Source organism: Balaenoptera physalus (genome assembly GCF_965194825.1).
Source record: "Balaenoptera physalus genome assembly, chromosome: 12".
Classification (NCBI taxonomy): Eukaryota; Metazoa; Chordata; class Mammalia; order Artiodactyla; family Balaenopteridae; genus Balaenoptera; species Balaenoptera physalus.
Genome location: NC_138897.1, coordinates 64684508 through 64706532, shown reverse-complemented (window position 1 = coordinate 64706532; position 22025 = coordinate 64684508). Strand labels below are relative to the sequence as shown.

Sequence of the window (22025 nt, the reverse complement as noted above, 5' to 3'; positions counted from 1 at the left end):
TAAAGTTCAGCCTTCCATATACTGGCCCCAGCTTTGTCTCTTCAGACTCACTACTCAACCATCTGACAATGCCACTGAAAATCAGACATTGCACGAGAATGATTTTAAGGTTTTTCTATGGTGAAGGTACAAACTGGTAATAAACTATGTTTACATATTTTTTTCCAGACTAAAGCAATTCCTGTAATACTACATTTTACAGAACTGGTCAGCTGAGTTTTGTTTAAGCTCTTGAACAAGTCTAAAAGTTGTTTCCTAAGGAGAAGAAATCTTTTGTCCCCTCAGAGGAAATTACATTCAATTTCTTAACCTCCAAAACAACGTCAGTCTTGTCACCTGTGCGTTGGATAGCCAAAGCATGAAGATTTTAATTTAGCAGCATAGATACTCCAGACTTGAACGGACCATTGTCCAGCTCCTGTGAGAAACCTGACTAATAAATATTTGAGGAAATTACTCAAGAGTACGTACATGTTATCCATACATTTCTCAAGTACTTGAGATTGTCTTTTATTAAGGTTAATCACTAAAAAAGATGTTTACCAAGGTTTCATTAATTAACCCCCTAAAGATGTTTTCCATTTTATTGTTAAAACCCTTGATGTTAGCAAGGGTCAGCACAAAAAAAGGCCCAATGTTGAGAATTTCTACAAATTCTGTAAAGCTTACTGAATTCGCTTATTATGTTGCGGAGTGGTGCTTATATAAGGAAACATGCAGTAAATTCACTCAACAACAACAAAAACAAACAAAAAAAACCAAAGAGCTTAAACATTTTTGAAACGTAATTTTTATTGTTTTATTTTTTTTCAAAAATATTGTTCAATTTATATACTCACTAACAGTGAATGAAAGAGTGTGTCTCATAACCTCTCAGCAGCATGGAGACTAAAAGGCTCTTTCTTTCTTTGTTCTCTGTTAATTGAATAGCAAGGAATTATTCATTCATTCATTCAGATATAACATATATTCATTTATTTACATTTTGTCACTGTATTGAACATGTATTTGGGAATATTGGGCTGAGTTCAGGTGCTTAGACAATATTTGTTTGGTCTTGTTTATCACCTTCACATGTGTAAATTATGCCATGATTATTAATCTCTGATGAGGCAAATGCTTTGTCAAATGGTGGTGACAGTTTTAGATATTTGAATATCAGTGTAAGAGGCAGGACAGAATTTTCAAGTCATAACAAGTGAGAAAAATATTGAATGAACTGTAAATATCATCATCTTGAGAGGTGCTAGTTGTCAGCAGAATAACTACGGCACTTAGGGAAGGTGATTACAAATCTGGCAGTGTTACCTTACATCTGTATTGTGCATTTTATAAAGTGTTTTTCTATTTGGTATTTCACACTTAACAATGTGAGAAATTGGAATAACATGTAGATCCATATTCACAGTATTCGTTGTGAATAATGCAGTGGGGTGTAGAGAACACAGCTGGATTTATCATTTTAAGCCTGAATCATGGGAAACATTAAATTTCCTTCTGTAATTCTCTGCACTGTAAGAAATTTCAGATCTGTTCATCACCAATCACTACCTTTTTGGGAGGAGGGTGGGGAGTAATTCTGGAAGTCTGCTGCAAGCATTGGCCTTGGGGAGGTGATGAAGCTGCCAAAGTAGTGACAAGGTGGAAACTCTTTAGGGACTGGGCCTGCTTGTGCCAATGCATTCAGATCTGTGCGCCTTTGAAATTTCTGCACAGATACTTGGAGAGCACCGGCTTGCCCTGGCTTGGTGGCCTCCATGCCCCATAAGGTCCGGAAATGAAGCCTGGGAAAACTGTGAGATCAATTTAAAACCTGCAGATAATTAGCTGGGATGCCACAGCTGTCTAAGCCCACATACCTGAGAAGTTTGGTGAAGCCTGAAAACCACTTATTAGCTTCTGTGCAGCCAACTGGAGGGGTTTAAGCTTTCTTAGAGTAACTGATAACTATTATAACATGTGTAAATAGTTCTGTTCCTTTGTTTTGTGTGTCTTTTTAAATTAATAGACTTTATTTTATAGCAACGTTTTAGATTTACAGAAAAATTGAGTTTCCATATACCCCTTCTATAATAGTTTTTTTAATCAAATTTGAGTTATTCTTAATCATCTTTTTAAAAGTAAAATCATAAAGTGACCTATCTAGTGTTGTTTTAATAGTGTCCAATACCTTTTCCCCCCTAATTAGGTGACCGTGAGAATTGTCAGTCTTATAATTTAAAATTTTGTTTTCTCTATTTTATGGCATACAATCAGAAGGTATTTATCTTTGTTCTTCAGGTGCTAGAAGCACAAGAAAGCCCATGAAATAACTGTTTCTTAGGCCTCCGTTGAGATGCTCACCATTTAGGATCATTTACAATGCCGTACCAGACTCCAGGGCCAGGCCAGCAATAGGGCTGCCCAGAGGTCAGCCGGGCACTTAGTCAACGTCACCAGGAGGAGAGGCCGCCCTCTGAGCTGAGGGTCTTCAGTCACGTCACTCAGGGGTCTCCTTTCACTCTCAAACCCTGACAGTTTGGGCTCCAATTCTGTATTTTGTGACGTGTCATCAGGCCTCACTAGAGCTTAGTAAGAAACTGACAGAAATAGGGTCATGGGAAAGACAGGGTCTCACGCATCCCCTCTGAGCTGCCAGCTTGCCCTCCAGATGGCTCGGTTCGCTTCTGCAGGGTTGGTCCCTCGTCATGTTCAATGTAGAAATCTCCATCTTCCACAAAACGTTGAGTCTTTGTATCATTCACTTTTCTCCTTATTTTCACATCTTTTTTTTTTCTTGTGGTAAAATATACATAACATAAAATTTACCATTTAAACCATTTCTAGGTGTACAATTCACTGGCATTAAGTGCATTTACATCGTTGTGCAATCATCGCCACCATCCCTCTCTAGAACTTTTTCATCATCTCATACTGAAACTCTGTGCCCATTAAACAGTAACTCCCCGTCCTTCCTCCCCTCCCCAGCCCCAGTTTTCTGCAATTCTAATTTGGGTCTCGATGAATTCGACTATTCTAGGTAACTCATGTAAGTGGAATCATGCAGTATTTGTCCTTTTGTGTCTGGCTTACTTCATTTAGCATAATAACTCCAGCTTTATCTATGTTGTAGCAGGTATCAAACTTTCATTCCTTTTTAAGGCTGAATAATATTCCCTTGTATCCCAGAGTTTGTTTAGCCATTTATCCGTGGTAGACATCTGGTTTTTTTCCGTCTTTTGGCTACCGTGAATAATGCTTCAACAGACATCATTGTCCAGATATCTGTTGTTGAGTCCCTGCTTTCAGTTCTTGTAGGTATATACCCAGAGTGGAGTTGCTGGATCACATGATAATTCTAAGTTTCTTTCTGGAGGAACCGCCATCTTGTTTTCCATGCAGCTGCGCCACTTAGCTTCCCGCCACATTTTTCTAAATAAACAAAAGCCTTCCTGTATAAGACCTTTGTTCAGGTATTCCGTTTTTAAAAAAAGCTTTAAATGTGATGATGTGTCAGCTTGATGCCTGACAAATGATAGATGCTCAGTGAAGTTAGAGGTACCTAAAGAAAGATGAGCATCTTCAAATAGCATGTAGACCAAGGTTCCAGGTACTGAGTGAAATCTTGCAAAAACAAAAAATGCTTTCTAATCTCTCTAGGGCTAAAACTATAAACGATTCAGCTAGATTTAGTGAAAGAAACACATAATTATTGTGTCTAGAGGCTGTAAATGTATAACTCACAGGTTAATGTTTAATGGAGTTAGTCAAGTGCAGATTTGCACAGCTTTTCTAGACGGTGTCGCCGGTTGGATTTGTGAGGCTTAATGATTAGGGGCCCGTTTTACTTTCTGAGGTGCAATTGAACTGTTTTCTCACGATGAGGGATGAAAAGAGGGCTGTCAGGCTGTATGCTGCTAACCGTTGCTGGACCTACTGGGCACCATAGGTCAACGTGAGGACCAAGAGAGGAAGCCAAAAGAAGCTTTCAAATGTTTTCAGCCAGACATTCTCTGGGACTGAGGGAAGAAGGGCAAAGTGTGGGCTTTGGGGCCATGTCGGGGAGACCTGTCCCATCTTCCTGAGGTGGAGAGGGGGTCTGGCCAAAGCTGGAAAGCCCTGCTGGGCCTCCGTGTTTTCTTTCTCACTCACACTGGACCTTTCGGCAAACTCTTGAAGACCCACTGGCTTTTTTCTCTACTTTAGTCTTGGTCTTCACTGTGTCAACACCACCAGCTCTCACGATTTCCCAGCACCAGCATCCAGTTCCGGCATCCAATCTTTTCATCCCTGGTGACCTGGTAACTCCCTGGTTTAGGGTCTTCGAATGGTCTAGAAGTTTTAAGGTTTCGCAAAGAGCCCTGCCCTGTCCGGTCCCCTCCCGTCTTGACACTCTAGCCAACCGGGCCTCCTGCCATGTCCCACGCTCCATGCTCTGGCCCCGCAGGGTCCCACCCCCTGTCCCTCTGACCTCCCTCTCTTTACCTAGACATCTCCTACTCAGTCTCCACCTCTTTCCAGACAAGCCTTCCCTGACCACCTGTTCTCCAGACTAGGCTGGCCCCCGCCAGACACCCTGGCCGCCTTCCATCCTTCTCCCGGGGGACTTGGCCCACCTCTGTCTCCCCATCAGGGCATCCAGGCCACCCTGACCGTGTCCCCCACTTCACCGCTGTCTTTGTGGCACCCGCCACGGTCCTGTTCCAAAGCAGATGCTCAATCAGTGTTCACTGAGTGAATCGCCAGTGAAAAGGTGTTAGGGGCGTCCTTGGTCCCAGCGTCCTGTGTCCTGGGGGGGGGAGGAAGGGGAGCTTCTCTGACAGTAACATCTCTGCCGCCTGCCCTCCCCCCCAGGAGAGGGGCAGTCATTTTTCTAACTGGGAGACGAGCTGACCGCATCGCTCCGGGGCTCCATGTGTCTCTCTTCCGGGCAGGCTGTTCTCAGGAGGCCCGGGTCCCTGACCCCCCGAGCGTGTGTCCACTCAGCCTGTGCCACCAGAGGCAGAGTGTCAGGCTGACCTCTGCAGCCACCGTCGAGGCCGCCACCTCCAGCTTTGCTTTCTCCTGGAATGTTGCTGACTTCCTTCCATCTCCACGATGGACTCCCGAGCCTCCTTCCACCTTCGGGAGGGGAAGGAAGGAACGGTATTTACTGCCCCCTCTGTTCCAACGTGAACAAACTGCACTGCACTTGGGGGAAAAGCCCAACGTAATTTCAAAGGCTGAGATGTTGTTCCTGGGTGGAAACCGATGGCTCCGTCTGACCGGTGGTCAGGAGTCGGGGGATGGGAAAGTCGCTCTTTGCGTTTCCCAGGTCCTAGAATGGCCGGTAACTGCGTTTCGCAGCGGGTTTATCTCATTCTTGGGGCTCGGCTGTCACCCGGCACCTACAGGTGGGGGAAAGCAGTGAAGATCCCCACAAAGCACATTTGGTGACCTGCCTGTCTGTGCTTTTGAGGTCCTTCCAACTCACCTCCCACAAAACCTAGCAAAATCTTCCCAGAACCCTTGGTGAAATTGAACTTTGGGAGCAATTCTACAGGGAGATCCATGGAGACTAGGAACGGAAACCAGCCTCCTACTTTCCAGTTTTGATTCTTAATGTAGCACAACACGTAGCCTTTGAGATAATCCCCCTAGTCATCCTGAGATGAAACCAGTGGCTCATGGACCATGGGACAGCTTATCGTGGGCTCTTTTTGAAATAACTTTTCTAGTTGATGAGAAACAGAACTCCTTCTGAAGGGGTTTTAAATACCCCTTTCCCACCTTCAGGTAACTGGTCCTGGTTCCCCTTTCCTTCTGTGATGGGCCCCTCTCTCTGCCCTTCCTTCCTCGTTCATCAGCTTTCTCACCCTGGCTTTTCCTCAGTGTCCACTTGAAGAATCTGAGCTTGCTTCCGAAGTGAGCCTTCCTTGACTTCCTGAGACACGAAGCTTAAGAATTTTCAGGAAAAAAACCTGCTTGACCTAAATTTGCCATTACAAGTAGCCAGTCCCTCCTGCCCTCAATAAAAAGAAAAAGCAAGAAGAAAAGTAAGGGGGGGGAAGAGACGGGATTCTGACGTGTTTATCCCGCACTTCTATTGACAGCAGCAAATTTAAAGAGAAACAAACCTATTTTATTCCACACTTCTCTTCTCATTCATGAAGCTATTTCCTTTTGTCTGTTAATTTTGTATACTTGTCCTAAAACGAGGCAATAATAGTAAAACAGCCACTAAAATCGAATAGAAATGACATTTCAAGATCATTGCCCGTAAGAGATTTACCTAAAATGTGTATCCCACGGATCCTACGTGCCAAGTAAACATCCAAGCCCCAAACTTCTCTTGTTCTGCCCAGTGTTTGTTGCTACTTTACATGATTATCAATTGATTAGTTAGTTCGGTGATCCATACTCTGTAAAACCAGAAGGGAGTCATAGCTGCATCAGTAATTAGACTTCTAGTAAATAGTTACGTCTTTATTCTTGAGTAATAAACATTAGCTCAAATGATCATTTTGAATCTTATTGTCTAATAATGTCCTAAGAAATAACGCTGACAAAGCACAGATTCACCACTTTTATAGGGATAATTGAGCAATATTACTTACCAAATAGACTGAACTCTTTTTTAAAAGTTTAATTTGACTGTTAAAACTAAATCTCTTTTGCCTGTGAAAAGGTCATTCCCATCGGGTAAGAGAAAACAATTCTCCATTCACTGTTTCGTTATGGCCTTGGAGGCAGGTAAGTGCTCGTGTGGAGAATTTCCAGCCAGGGGTCCCGTGTGGTATCTGGGCCCCTGCAGCTTATGCAGCTGAGCTTTCTGTGGAAAAGAAACACTTTGCTTCCCTGAGCACATCTGAAGCTGGCCCCTGATATTGGAGAATTACACTCTGTGTATTTTTCTTATCTCTGTGCCTGAGGTGGTTTTAATATATCTAAGGTTGAGGCCCACATGAAAATTCCTGTCTGGATTCCTGTGTAGAAAGCGGTGTTTGGTGTATGTGTGCTTTATTTATGTGGCACTGTTTATGTGCATTCCAGTGATCATTAACAAAGGCCTCTTGGTAGAAAACCCTGATGAAAGTGGATTTGAAAGTGGCTGTATCAGCTGCAGGTTTGGCAAGACCTCAGTGACTCTGAATTTAGTGAAAGCCCTGCATCATCACTTTGTGTTCAGCCAACCTTATATGGAGAGAAAAGGCACTTTAGTCAACCGTGCTAAAAAGCAGCAACAGAAATATCACGGATTTCATTTGGGCAAAGGTTTAAAATTCTATATATTAACAGAGAATTCCTTACTTTTTCTATAGGGGCTGTTAAGACTGGTTTGTCAACACACAATTGGTGGATTAGACTAGCTTGTGTTCATTTGCTTAGGGCCGCCGTAGCACATACCGAAACCTGGGGGCTTAAACAACAGAAATTTATTAGCAAACAGTTCTGGAAGCTGGAAGTCCAAGAGCAAGGTGTTGGCAGGGTTGATTCCTTCTGAGACCTTGCCCGTTGGCTTGCAGGTGGCCATTTTCTCACTGTATCCTCACAGGGTTGCCCCTATGTCCAGGTCCTAATCTTCTCTTCTTAAAAGGACACCAGTCAGGTGAGATTAGGGCTCACCCATATGACCTCATTTGACCTTGATTATCTCTTTAAAGACCCTCTCTCCAGATACAGTCACATTCTGAGGTACTAAGGGTTAGGGCTTCAGCCTGTGAATTTTGGGGAGACATAAGTCAGCCAATAATGTGACTTAAGTGAAAACAAATTGTGTTTAGATATTTCATAGCTTCCTCTTCCTCTTTTGCAGATTTATATTTCATAGTCCCTTTCTTGGCTTATTTCCTGGTCTGCAATTTGGGGACCTAGAGAACCAGTGAGAGACTGTGAGAACAATGCCCAGCTTCATAGCTGAAGGCCTTGATCCCTGGAGGGATGGTCCTGAAGTTTTCCCATCATGGTTGTTCTTCCGCTGGGTTACGTTTTGTTACATGTGACTAAGCTGTCCGTCTAAAAGCTGACAAGGGTTTGATAAAAGTACGAGAACGTGGTATTGAAATAATTGCTACTGGTTGAGGTCAGTGGTTTGGAAAACCAGATTGGTACCCACCAGCTGCTCAGCTGGGAGTTTCATTTTTTTTTCCTTCCAATCTGTAGAAGTGTGGTTTACATATTAGTACATGTGAGATCCTGGGAAGGTTATGTAACCTTTCTTTGCCTCGGTTTCCTCATCTGTAAAGTAGGGGAAGTAACAGTACATATTTCATAAGAAGAACGTAGTTGGAAGGGTCTGAAGACTAGTAATTCTAATAAAGTACTTAGCGTTGTCCTTGGCCACAGCAAGCGCTACGTAGCATTAGTTTTTGTTCCTTGCACACTCTCCATCCCCTCCCCCCCACACATCCTGGGCTGTCACAACAGAAACTGCAGAGTTAACAGAAACAATTGCCACGGTGCCTGTTTAGACATGAACCCAGTGCCCAAATGAATGTAGGGGTCTTCTTCTGGGGTTACAAAAAGAAAATTCAGTGACCTTAGTGTGTGTGTACATTTGGGGTGGTGTATAGTGGATGCTAAGGACACTGGAGTGAGACCCCTGGTTTCTCATTGGGACCTGCAACTCAGTAGTTTGTCTTTTAACCTCTCTAAGCATCAGTTTCCAAATATGTAAAATGGGAACCACAATGACTTGAAACTCATGGGGTTGTTTGGCGTTAAATGGGATGATCTACATGAAGTTCTTAGCACACAGGAGGTAAACCTGTTGGTTCTTTCCATTTTCAAATGTGAAACTGGAAAACAGAAGGTAAATGCAGTCATTCCATTTGTCAATGACCTTGATTTCCATCCCTCTCAAATGGGCTGCTTGATCTCATGCCATCTCACTTGGCACCTGCAATTTGTGAAGTCTATTTTAACATATTCCACAGTGGTCCACATGCTCATAGACTTCTCCTTTTATGGTGAAAATAGTTGCAAGGCAATTGGACAGTGAGGAGTGAAGAAGAGGGTGTCCTCCCTCCAGTTAGCTTGGGCATCAGTATGAAAACCAAATGGAAAGCTACTTAGGCCGGATTCCATCATGGTGTTCTGGGACAGTGCTGGAACTTTGCAAAGGTGAAACTAACCTCCCCCAAGCTGCATTAAAAAAAAACCCTGATGTTCTTCAGGACTAGTTCTAGAGGAGACAGTAAGATTAATTGCCAGGTATTTCTGAGAAGTGTTTGGTTTTTCAGTAATATTAAAAAATATTAGACTTTAAAAATATAAATTATGGAATATATGAATTACAAATTTGGGGAAAAGGTTTTTTTTTAAAAATAAACTCCCAATAAGAAAAAAATGTAATTATGTTCATAGGAGAATGTTCTGGAGGTGTTTATGCTAGGACAAAATAGCCTTTGCATTATTTTAATTTTTAAAAAAGTGGTTTAAATCGATGAAGATGGTTCTAGATTTTTAAACATTGGACATTCAGCTCCAGATACAAGCTTTCATAACAGATACACAGTTCCTGATTTTCCTGATTATTGAAATCTGAGAACATTATTTTGCTTTTAATGTGCTTTAGAAACAGTGATTGTGTTGTAGAGGAAAATTGCACATGAACATGGGTAGTCAACATTTCACACTTACATCATTTATAGACTAAATTTTATTGGGAGACATTTCTTGTAGGTGAACAGAGTTATTATAATGAGAGAAAACCGTCCTTTGCAGGGAATAATTCAGTAGATGAATGTGAAATATTGTGGCTTCAGCTGGGTTAATTTTAAGGGGCTTTTGTGTTGCTAGAATTGCTGAGGGCTAAGATGGGGAGAAGCTTAAAACCAAAAATTAAAAAACAACAAGTCCAGAGGCAGTATAGTTGGAATCATCCTGTATGTAGCCTTTTCACATTGGCTTCTTTCATTTAGCGATATGCATTTAAGTTTACTCTATGTCTTTTTGTGGATTAAGAGTTCATTTTTTAAATCACTGAATAATATTCTGTTGTATGGATGTGTCACACTTCCTTTATCCATTCACCTATGGAAGTTTTCAACTGCTTTGGGTAAATACCAAGGAGTATGATTGCTGGATTGTATGGTAAGACTGTGTTTAATTTTTTAAGAGATCACCAAACTGTCTTCCCAAGTGGCTGCACCATTTTGCATTCCCACCAGCAACGAATGAGAGTTCCTGTTGCTCCACATCTTCACCAACATCTGGTGTTGTCAGTGTTCTGGATTTTAACCATCGTGATAAGTGTGTAACGGGCTGACTTTTTTTCTCATATTCAGATGTGTTATCTCCAAATCACTATATGAGAAATACATTTAACACGACTACTAATGAAATATAATACAACTATTATCATTCAGAATCCTGATGGAGAAAGACATTGGAAACAAGAAAACAAGCACTTATGTCAATATTAACACTGTTAATAATAACAATAATAATAATAATACAAATTTATTGGTGAGTATTTTTTGAGTTTATTTTGAAGACAGATGCCACCAGGAAAACATTTACAAGATACATTTCTGATTAACACTTATGAGCAGTTAGCCTCAAGAGCAGTGAGTGACATTGGCCATCATCAGGTGGCAGTGCTCTCAAGAGGCACTTTGGTTTTTGAGCACTTGTTACTGATTTTCGATTGACACTTTTCAATGTCTTTGTTCCAGGTCTTTCAAGTCGCTTATGTCATCATCAAAGCTGCTAATGCCCCTCGGCCTGGAAACTGGATTTTGGAGCATTCTCTGGATGGCATGGAGTTCAGCCCCTGGCAGTACTATGCAGTTAGTGACACGGAATGTTTGACTCATTACAATATCACTCCAAGACGGGGGCCGCCCACTTACAGGGCAGATGACGAAGTGATCTGCACCTCCTATTACTCCAGGCTGGTGCCACTTGAGCACGGAGAGGTATGGCGCCCCCTGCTGGCCAGGAGGTCTGTTTTTCATCAGTGTCACCTCCAGTGACAACCTAGCCATCACAGAGCCAACAGGAGACACTCAAAACAGAGCTCTCCTGGTACAGTTCACAGAGAGCTTTAACTATCTAGCTGCTGTAGTTAAGGTGCCATTGACTGGTGTCTACTGATGATTAATGCCACCACTGAGACATTTTACTTTATTGATTTCTTCCCTTCAGGGAGATCCCTCAACCTTCACTCTGCTGTGATTTAATAACTCCATCAGATCATTCTCAGAGCATCTTTCTCATGACACGAGGGCCGCAAGATTTGTTAAAATATTAAAGAGAGAGGGAAAATGCTTCTAAAATATAGAGCTCCCGGTTTTCTCTGGGAAGTTCTCCCTGTCCCTGGAGGTGTTGAGGGTTGGAGATGGTTCATGAACTATTCCAGCTCCGTGCTCTCCATGCCCGGACTGCACACACATCCTTAAGTCAGAGTGTAATCAAAAACAAACCATGCCTTGGTAGCATGCCTTGATGATCTAAAACGACAAAAGCCCTGCAAGTGATTTTCACAGCAGGAACTCTGCAGCAAGCCCTGCCTTGTTTCAAGAGCAGAGATGAGAAAATGGGAGTTACAAAGCTTTCTGGCACTTCCCCCCACTCTCCCCAGTCTGTTCATGACATTTAGAATCTGTTTCAGAGAAGCCTGTGGATACATGTTAAAACGCCGTCACCTCACTGGGAGAAGTGGTCCTGTTTAAAAGTTTCCCGCAGTCTCTGAGACACTGGAACGAATAACTTCAGTAAACTGAACTTAGGTAGTGATCATGCTGTTCACAAGTGTCAATGAATATCAGACAGATTTCTGTAAGAACCCCGTTGTTTGGTTTGATTTTAGACAGTATCTGTAAAGATTATGTCCTGAATGTAAACAATCAGGGCTATTTTTTTGCATGCTTAAAATTGATATTTGTTTATTTTGATGTCTTTATCTCTAGATTCATACATCGCTAATCAATGGCAGACCAAGCTCTGATGATCTTTCACCCAAGTTGTTGGAATTTACTTCTGCACGATACATCCGCCTGCGCTTGCAGCGCATTCGAACCCTCAATGCCGATCTTATGACCCTCAGCCACCGGGACCCTAGAGACCTCGACCCTATTGTCACAAGACGAGTGAGTGTGACAGGGCTCCTGACCACTGAAAAGTTTATGTTGTTTCAGGGAAATAGACTTTTCCTCCCAAGTTGGCCTTTTTTCTTATTTTTGTTGAAGATCGTTAGTTATGCTTTGTTAAAAATGCCACCTTTAAACGAGGTTATGGTTCTGATGTGGTGCCCTCAGGTCCCCCTGTCCCCACCCATCCCATAACGCCATCATTGCAGCAGATGCAGTGGTCATTTCTTCACGTTCTAATCTGGCTCTACATCTGATCAAGCAAGTGAGAATGGCTGGGGGTTTTTTTCCCACTTAAAAGAAAATTTTAAAGTTTGAGATATAAGCTACATCCAGGAAAACGTACATATTTTCAGTGTATAGTAAACGTATAAGGCTTGTGGCGACAAACATTTCCAAATCCCTTGGATAAAGTAGGAGTGGGATTTACTGAGTTACAGGATAGCTATGTGTTTAATTTTTAGGAATTTTCTAAGCCTTATCAAAAGCAGCTGTGTCGTTTTACAGACCAGCAGTGTGTGAGGGCTCTGGGTACACCACACACTTTCACACACTGGGGCGTCAGTCACTGCCACCTCAGCCGTGCTGATGTGCATGTGGTGGCATCTCCTCGGGGTAATTAATTTGTATTTCCCTGATGACTGATGTTGAGCATGTACTTATTTGTATCTGATGACATTTCTATCCATTTTTAAATTGGGTTATCTGTCTCCTTATTCCTGAGTTATAAGATCACTATATATGCTGGTAGAAGTCCTTTGTCGGATGTGTCTATACTGCAAATCCCTTCTCTCTGCCCTGGCTTGTCTCTTGCTTATCCACTTTCCTAACTTCTGAGGAGTAGATGGTTTAATTTCGAGAAAGTCCAGTTTATCGTTTTTCTTTTATAGTGAGTGCTTTCTATTCCTCTCTGAAAAATATTTGCTTATCGCAAGTTTACAAAAATATTTTCCGATGCTTTCTTGTAATAGCTTTATAGTTTCAGCTTTCACATCTATTATCCTTTTCTTGTTAATTTTTGTATTTGGTGTGAGGTAGAGGCGAAGGTTCTTTTTTCCCCACGTGTATATACAATTGTTCCAGCACCATGTGTTGAAAATACTTTCCTTTCTCCCTTTAAATTGTTTTGGTGCCCTGTTGAAAATTACTTGACCTTATTATTGTGGGTGTGTTTCTGGACTCTATACTGTCCCAATGATCTATTTGTCTATCCTTATGGCAATAACAGTCTTTCTTGATTACTGCAGTAAATCTTGAAGTCAGGTACCATAATAGTCCAACTCAGTCCTTTTTCAAGATGGGTTAGGCTGTTCCAAGTTCATCGTGTTTCCTTATAAGTTTTAGAATCAGTTTGTCAATTAATACCAAAAAGAAAGAAGGAAAGAAAGAAAGAAAGGAGAAAGAAAGAAAGACAGGAAGAAAGAAATCCTGCTAAGACTTTCATTGGGATTCCATTGATTCCGTAGATCAATTTAGAAGGAATTTTGGAAGACATTTTGACAATATTGGATCATCTAGCCCATGAATGTGCTATACCTCCCCATTTATCTCTGTCTTCTTAAGGTCCTCTTGGCAATGATCTATTATTTGTTTATTTGTCCATCTTTTGTTCAGTTTATTTTTAAGTATTTCATGTTTTTGAATATTAGTGTTAATAGTTTTCTTTCTAACATTTATTTTCCATTTGTTCATTGCTAGTATACAGAAGTACAATTCATTTTTGTTGATTGAGACATTGCCAAATTCACATATTCTAGTAGTTTTTGATAGATTTTCTATGTACACAATCATGTCATCTACAAATAATGACAGTTTAGTCTTACTGTGCACTCTGTTTGCTTTTGACTTATTTTTTCTTGCATTATTGAACTGCCTGGCACCTCCCGTAGAATGCTGAATAGAAATGGTAAGAGCAGATTTTAAGAGGAAAGCACTTAATCTTTCACTGTTAGCTCTAGGTTTTCCATAGACACGCCTTCATTAGACTGAAGAAGTTCTCTTCTATTTCTGGTTTGCTGAGTTTTTTTTTAATGATGGTGTTGGCTTCTGTAAAATGCTTTTTGTGCATCTAATGAAGTGATCATATGATTTTTCTCCTTTATTCTGTTAATGTGGTGATTTACATTTATTGATTTTTTTGTGTTATATTAACTCTGCACCCATGGGATAAATCCTACTTGGTCATGAGTTATTCCTTTTTTATATAGGGCTGTATTCAATTTAGGAATATTTTTAGGGTTTTCAGTAACATGGGTTTTGAATATGACTGCCTCGGTTTAAGATGCAGCCAAGTTGAGAAATTCTTTTTAAACTCCTTTGGTTTCTGTTGATGAGCTAATTTGAACATTGTTTACATTAATTGAACATAAATATTTTATTTATATTTACTTGTGCATGAAATATAGTTTAAAATGTATATCTGTGTTTTTGATTATCAGTAACAACTGAGATATTTGTTGGAGTGCCAACGTTTTCTTCTCACTGAAATAGAAGAGGTTTTAATTTTTGCTTGTAATTTTCTTTTTCCTTAGTATTACTATTCAATAAAAGACATTTCTGTTGGAGGAATGTGTATTTGTTATGGCCATGCTAGTAGCTGCCCATGGGATGAAACTATAAAGGTGAGTTGTAGTATTTCACATTTTACTAAAAATTCAAAATAGCCGTTGTAGCTATAATGTTTGCATTGCACTTTTTTATTCAAGGCATGTGTTGAAAGTTATAAAATCAAGCCACAAAAAAAGATTTTCAGATAATTTAACTGGTTTAATCTTTTTAAACAATTTAATTTTGTGTTGGTTGGAGAATATGTTTCTAATTAAATTCTTTCCATAAATATTTTTTTTTGGAGGGGGGGTAAAAAAAAGTAACGTAAAATTTAACCATTTTAATCATTTTAAAGTGTGCAATTCAGTGGCCTTTTGAATTTTGAAGCTCTTCTCTATAAGATAGTCAAGTGAAAATCACGTGCAGTTAGAAATTATGTTTATACTTTTTAAAAGAAGGATTCCCCTCCTTCTGACTTCTCCCTCTTTCTTTTTTTGTGGTGCTAAATCAAGGTAAAATAAAGTTTCCCTGTTTTAGCATAGTATTAAGTGAAGAAGATAGCATCCTCTTTTCTTCTTTTAAAAACTTACATGAAGTTACTTCTTATTTTTTCCCAATCTTCGTAATAATTTAACTCCTGAATAGGATTTTTATTTTTTAAAATTTTTGTTTATTTATTTTTGGCTGCGTTGGGTCTTCGTTGCTGCACATGGGCTTTCTCTAGTTGCGGCGAGCAGGGGCTACTCTTCCTTGCGGTGCGCGGGCTTCTCATTGCGGTGGCTTCTCTTGTTGCGGAGCACAGGCTCTAGGCACACGGGCTTCAGTAGTTGGGGCACGTGGGCTCAGTAGTTGTGGCTTGTGGTCTCAGTAGTTGTGGCTCATAGGCTCTAGAGCACAGGCTCAGTAGTTGTGGCGCACGGGCTTAGTTGCTCCGTGGCATGTGGGATCTTCCCGGACCAGGGATCGAACCTGTGTCCCCTGCATTGGCAGGCGGATTCTTAACCACTGCACCACCAGGGAAGCCTAGGATTTTTATTATTGCTGAAAAACAGAGATGAATATCAAGAAAGTTACTAGTAGGAGCTTCCAAACCTTTCAGGTCAATGTGTCTCTTTTGAAAAGTTTTTTTTTGTTAAGCCATATATTAGTTTTAGTTTATGCCTTCTCACTTCTGTTTGTAACCAGGTCATATGTTTATTTTTTTTCTCTAAAAATTAAATGCCGGTTTGCTTGATTGTAAACTCTTGCTGTGTATTTGACTATGATGGGTTCTTCCTAAATAAAATTAAGAAAAACATACAGGTAAATTTTCGGATGCAATTTTATATTCCTTACTGTCTAGAAATTCCAGTGTCAGTGTGAACATAACACCTGTGGTGACAGCTGCAATCGGTGTTGTCCTGGGTACCATCAGCAGCCCTGGAGGCCCGGCACTGTTTCTTCTGGTAACACGTGTGAAGGTAAGGTCACTGAGAATTGCAAGGATGTAAAGTTTTCCCCCTTCATATGCTTCAGTTTATGGTGACTTGACATTTGTAATTAGTAAATAACTGGTTTTCTTAGATATTCAAGTAGTTCACAAAGAGGCAGACTACCTTAATAAAATTTAAAGGATTGAGACCCAAATGAATTGATTATCAATTTGCTATTTCTCTAAGATTCCGCTTCCCATATATTAATTTATTCTTTATAAATTTGGATTTAAATTTTAAATAGGCAATATATTCACAAGGTTCCAATATCTACAGTATATAAAAGTATATTTATATATTTCTGTCTCCATCCTTCCTACTTTTTATGATTTCCTGGTAGGTTCTTCCTGAAATGTTTATGCAAGTAAAGCGTAAGTTAATATATTCCTACACGTCACACTGTTCGTAGACAGGACATGATGTGCTATGCGTGTCATTCTATGCATTTCTTTTATATTTAACAATATATCTTAAATAAAATATCTCCATATTAACACTATGAAATGCTGTTTTAAAAACAGTTGCACTGAACTCCATTATATGGATGTAACATAATCAAAACAGCTACCTACCTACCCGTGGTATTTTGCTTGTTACAAGTCCTTTGTTAACACAAGCAATGGTGCAGTGATTCACCTTTGTCATTGACAAGTGAGCAAGTGCTTCTGCAGGATATGATCCCAGAAGACAGGTTGATGAATCAAGTGGATATGCATACATATAACTCGGATAGCTACTCCCCAACGCCTCTGAAAGATTGTTACTAAAATGACTTCTATGATTTTAATTTAATTTATAGTCATCAAAATTTACTAAAGGAGGGAAGGCTTTTCTTTATCTAGGACACAGTATCTGTATTAATTGAGATGGTAAAATATTCTCCTAGAATGCAATTGCCACAATAAAGCCAAAGACTGTTACTATGATGAAAATGTGGCGAATCAGAAGAGAAGTCTGAATACTGCCGGACAGTTCAGAGGAGGAGGGGTTTGCATCGATTGCCTGCAGAAAACCATGGGCATCAACTGTGAAACCTGCATGGATGGGTATTACAGACCACACAGGGTAAGAGCGCCTCAACTGTCGCCCAGCTTCGCGGTAGAAAAGACATTCAGGCCACCACGCATCAGTCTCAGTGTTGAAGACATTTCCTTTTGCAACGTTTCTTCTGTATTCTTATAATATGCTGGTAGTGTTCTTCAGATATCAATTTCCTGCTCTGTCCGTCCTGTTTTCTTGCTCAGAGTAGGATGTTCACCACTGTTACTTAACTTGAACTGTGGGTCAACTGGCTACATCATCTCAGAGTTTTGTGATACTAAGTGTCCATGTGGAGAGTCAGCCAATAACTAAAGCAGCTGTATCTTGCCCGTAGGAAGTGCTCACTCCTCAGTTGACACCATATGTAGCTGTCACGGGAATCCCACGGTGGCTAAGTCATAGGAGAGGCTTCTACATGTCTCCAAGAGACGGCAGAGTGAGGGGAAGGGTAGCAGTGATAATGAAGAAAGATGACACTTTGCTAGTGATGCCAGCTGCTGTCACTGTCAAAAAGATGTTTGCACGTTTTTTCTGGCTTGACCTGCACCCCCTGGGTACACAGAATCATTGTGATAGTCACATCTTGGATAAAAAGTCAATACCTTGTCATTGGTATTACTCTCAATGTTAATACTAATATTGCTGTTATTTCTAGCGAGATAATCTAGGGCAACCTCTGCCTTTCAGGTGTCTCCTTATGAGGACAACCCTTGTCATCCCTGTGACTGTGACCCTCTGGGGTCCCTCAGTTCTGTCTGTATTAAGAATGACCTTCATTCTGACTTACACAGAGGTGAGTACTTGATTCATTTTTGTGCTTGTAATTGATTTGTGTGTGTGTGTGTGTGTAAGATTTGTACCTAGTGAGACTGTTACCATTGTGTAATAATTTGGTGGTATGATTCTCTATTGATTCTTTCGCTCACCAAATATTTACTAAGCACCTGCTAGGTGTCAGGCAGTTTTCTAGGACCTAGGAACATATATATCCTCGAACAAGATGACCAGGGTCACTGCTCACAAGCAGACACTAAACGAGCAAGTACATAAATAATATAAAACCAGGTAGGAATCAGTGCCCTGGGCATAAAGCAAAATTAGGAATCGTGATGGGAGGGAGGTAGAGGGTGGAGATGGCAATGTTGGGGCGATGAAATGACATTTGAGAGGTTAATTAGCATTTGATGAAAGAAGAAATAAGGTTCGGTTTCAAGTCATACGTGGAACAGTAAATAGCAATCACTGTATTTAGCGCTCAGAAGACATGCAGAGCCTTTAGCATACATCCTCCCACAAAGCAAGCAAATCCCCCAGTTAACTTTGTAAATGTCAGTGTTCTTTCCATTTCAAAAACTGGCAAATGGACTTGCAAATAGCAGAGTCTCCAGAAGAGGTTGCATCTGTCCAGAGACCCCTGTGACCCCCTCCAGTGCTCCGCCACTAGCAGTGAAAATGGATATTGATCAGCAGTGAAAATGGATATTGATCAGCGGGGAGGGATGTGCCTCTGGGGGCCCTGCTGACAGGGGGGAGGGTAAATTGCAGCAGGGAGTTGATTCTTACCCGCCACTCGTGATGAGATGCTGATGACGATGACAGTCACCCTTGATTGGGTTCACTTTAGAATATATATCATTTCAACTTTAAATCGTAGCAAATAAAAATTATTTTACCCAATTTATAGGCAAGGAAACTGTAGCTCAGAGTACGTAAGAAACTTGGCCAAGAGTACACAGCTTTCAAAGCTGGCATTAGAAGCAAAGACAGTGCTCATTGCCTTCCACCACTGGCTTCTGTGCTTTAAAAAAAAAAAAAAGCTTGATTTTGTGATATGATTGACTGCCGTACGGTACACCCATTTCAAGTGTACAGTTCGTTGTGTTTCGGCATATTCATGGGTGCAGCCATCACCACAGTCCAATATTGGTACATTTTCATCTCCCCATAAAGAAACCCCTTACCCATTGGCAGTTGTTGCCTGTTTTCCTCCATCCCTTTGCCCCAACTCCAAGCTCTAGACAGCCACTGATCTAATTTTTCTCTAGAGATTTGCTTATTCTGGCCATTTCATATAAATAGAACCATACAGTATGTGGTCTTTAGTGACTGGCTTCTTTCGCTGAGCATAATGTTTTCAAGGTTCATCCATGTAGCACGTGTCAGTACTTCAGTCCTTTTGATTGCTGAATAATACTCCATTGTATGCATATTTAACTTATCCACTCATCGGTTGATGAATATTTGGGTTGTTTTGACTTTTTGTCTACTGTGAATAATGCTGCTACAAACATTTATGTATAAGTTTTTGGGAGGATGTATGTTTCCATTTTTCTTGGCTAAATACTTAGGTATGGCATTGCTGGATCTTATGGTAACACTATGCTTAGCATTTTGAAGAAGTACTAAATGGTTTTCCAAAGCTTCTGCACCGTTTTACATTCCCACCAGCCTCTGTGCTTTCCATCTCTCTTTTCTTTCTTTAAACCAGGAGTTGTCAAACTATGGTCTGTGGGCCATATCTGGCACCACTGATTTTTATAAATAAAGTTTTATTGGAACAGAGCTATACCCATCTGTTTATGTATTATCTGTGGCTGCTCTCAAGCAATACGGGCAAAGTTGAATAGTTGCAACAGAGACTCTGGCCGGAAAGCCTAAAATATTTACTCTCTGGCCCTTTACAGAAATTGTTGGCCAACCCCTGCTTTAAACCTCTTTTACCTTCCTGTTGGGTCATTTTGCCATTTTTCTTCGCAGGGAAGTGGCCGGGTCAGTGTCCCTGCAAGGAAGGTTACGCGGGAGAAAAATGTGATCGCTGCCAGTTTGGTTATAAGGGTTACCCTGCGTGTGTGCCCTGTGACTGTAACCCAGCCGGCAGCGTGAATGAGGAACCCTGCTCCGAGGCTTGTCTCTGTAAGGTATGTGTGGAGGTTAAAGCTGCCCCCGAGTTTCCTTTGAGGCTTCCTGAAAATGGGATACATTTCATTGGCTCAGATGATCAGGTCCTAAGCAAAGGATCGAGGTGTAAGTGCCCTTCCCCCGAGCCTTCCTGAGAAGCATGACATTATGTCACAGCGAACTGGCCACAGAATATGTCCTTGGACTTAGATGGGCACCTGATTTTCTTTTTTGGTGCCTTCTGGGCGATGGCCAGATACTCCAGAAGTATTTCTGTGACTTCCTGGTTGAAACCAAATACTGCTTTTCTTAGGCCTGGGCCTAATGCCTCTTCTATGACATCCTTTTTAAACTTTATGTTTAGAGGAGAACGAAGTAAACACTACATTTCTAAGAACATTAATTAAAGGCAGATAGATTATTTTGGACTTCTCTTAAAAAGGAATTGAACAATGATAAGAAGTGCATGAATCTGGTGTCAGGGAGGCGTTTTTTGGCTATCTGACACTAGTAACCATCTCCCCCCGTAATTCAGCAGACTTCCGGCTGTGTCTTGTGCTTCTTCCCATGTAAGCAGAGTCTTAGGCACGTTACATATGATGGAAAATTATCTCGAGCATTTATTAACAAGACAATTACATAGTCCTCTTCAGATTTTAAAATGCTTGAAAGATCAGCAAACATAGAAGATGTAAAACAAAACAACACGAAAAAGCCATTTAAATATAAGGACCAAGCTCTAAGATCCCTAACCTCAGTCTTGACTACAAAATCAAATGATAAGTATTTCAGACTATCTGGAAATCGTGGCATCCTGAGGCTTCTCATTGACTTTGAGTGTCTTTCTGTTTACCTGTGTCTCTGGATCACCAGACATCTTTCTTGCTAATGTCATGTTAATGTCATTTTAGTCTGTCTACCTATTGGTTTCAAAAGCTAATTTTTTACTCCAATTTGCAGGAGAATGTTGAGGGGAAACATTGTGATCGATGCAAACCGGGATTCTATAACTTGGAGGAAAGGAACCCCCAGGGCTGCTCGGAATGCTTCTGCTTTGGTGTCTCTGACGTTTGCGACAGCCTCTCCTGGCCCATCAGTCAGGTGGGGGCATCTTTTGAGAGCCAGGAGCTGTGTTAGAAAGTGATGAGGCTGGCTTTTCTGTAACACCACTCTCATCCTTTGGACCGACGTCGGCGTGGATCAAAGGCTACCCACTTACCAAAGTGTCACTAAAATTCCTAGGTCATGTGTGTGTTCCCTCATACATTTTCCTATGGAAGCAATAGGATGCTGCGGCTTTGCAGAATGCATCGTGTGTAAATTTCTTCTGTAGGGAAATGCGTGGAGCTGTGGGGTCAGATCTTACCCCAGCAGCCCCACCCCGGTCTCAGGCCGGGAAGCACAGCAGGACCTGGGGACACGCAGAATTTTCTAGCTCGAAGAAGCAGGCGAGGTGGGAACGCAGCAGGTGGCACAGTTTATGAGGAGAGGCAGGGCACTCCATTTGTTTGGGGAATCGAGAATTCGGGGGGGATGAGTTCAGGGTGGGTGCTGAGTGGGTTCTAGGGAGGACAGAGTGATGGCTGGAGGTTAGGGCTATTCCCTGACCCTCCCTCCTCCCCTCCCTCCTCCCTCCTTACCAGCGTCTGGGGAGGGGGATTCGGATCAGTACTTGAGAATGGGGTGCGTTCCTGTGGGTGATCTCCTGTCATCTCTCTGTAGGTGACAAAATGGGAGGATAGGATCTGGAGGTTGTTTTATACAGTTTTTGGCATTTGGCTAGGAAGCAGGGGGCAACAATGAAGTAAGAGTTAGCCAGAGACACTGTGTTCAATGCGTTTATTGAGTTCTTTGCTGTTTTGTAATCTAAGATATATACCCGTGGCCTTTACAGTTTTGCTCATTATTTGCTTCTAATTGACCTGGGCTTGGGGGACATGTGACTCGTTCTCAGGTTTTCCGGGTCCTTTGATGAGAGCAAGGGCCACCGTGTGTTAGCTCCATCCTCGCCGAG

The 22025-nt window shown here is 41.3% G+C and overlaps 1 protein-coding gene across 1 annotated transcript in view; it reads left to right on the top strand.

Moving 5' to 3' along the window:
- The window catches only part of LAMA1 (laminin subunit alpha 1), a 156688-nt gene that overhangs the window by 42259 nt on the left and 92404 nt on the right, over positions 1 to 22025 (top strand). Inside the window, exons 4-11 of the mRNA XM_082418548.1 lie at positions 10638 to 10880; positions 11874 to 12053; positions 14585 to 14674; positions 15943 to 16060; positions 16959 to 17137; positions 17801 to 17906; positions 19871 to 20031; positions 20972 to 21112. Of these exons, the coding sequence (XP_082274674.1) occupies positions 10638 to 10880; positions 11874 to 12053; positions 14585 to 14674; positions 15943 to 16060; positions 16959 to 17137; positions 17801 to 17906; positions 19871 to 20031; positions 20972 to 21112 (1218 nt within the window). The remainder of the gene's footprint in view (positions 1 to 10637; positions 10881 to 11873; positions 12054 to 14584; positions 14675 to 15942; positions 16061 to 16958; positions 17138 to 17800; positions 17907 to 19870; positions 20032 to 20971; positions 21113 to 22025) is intronic.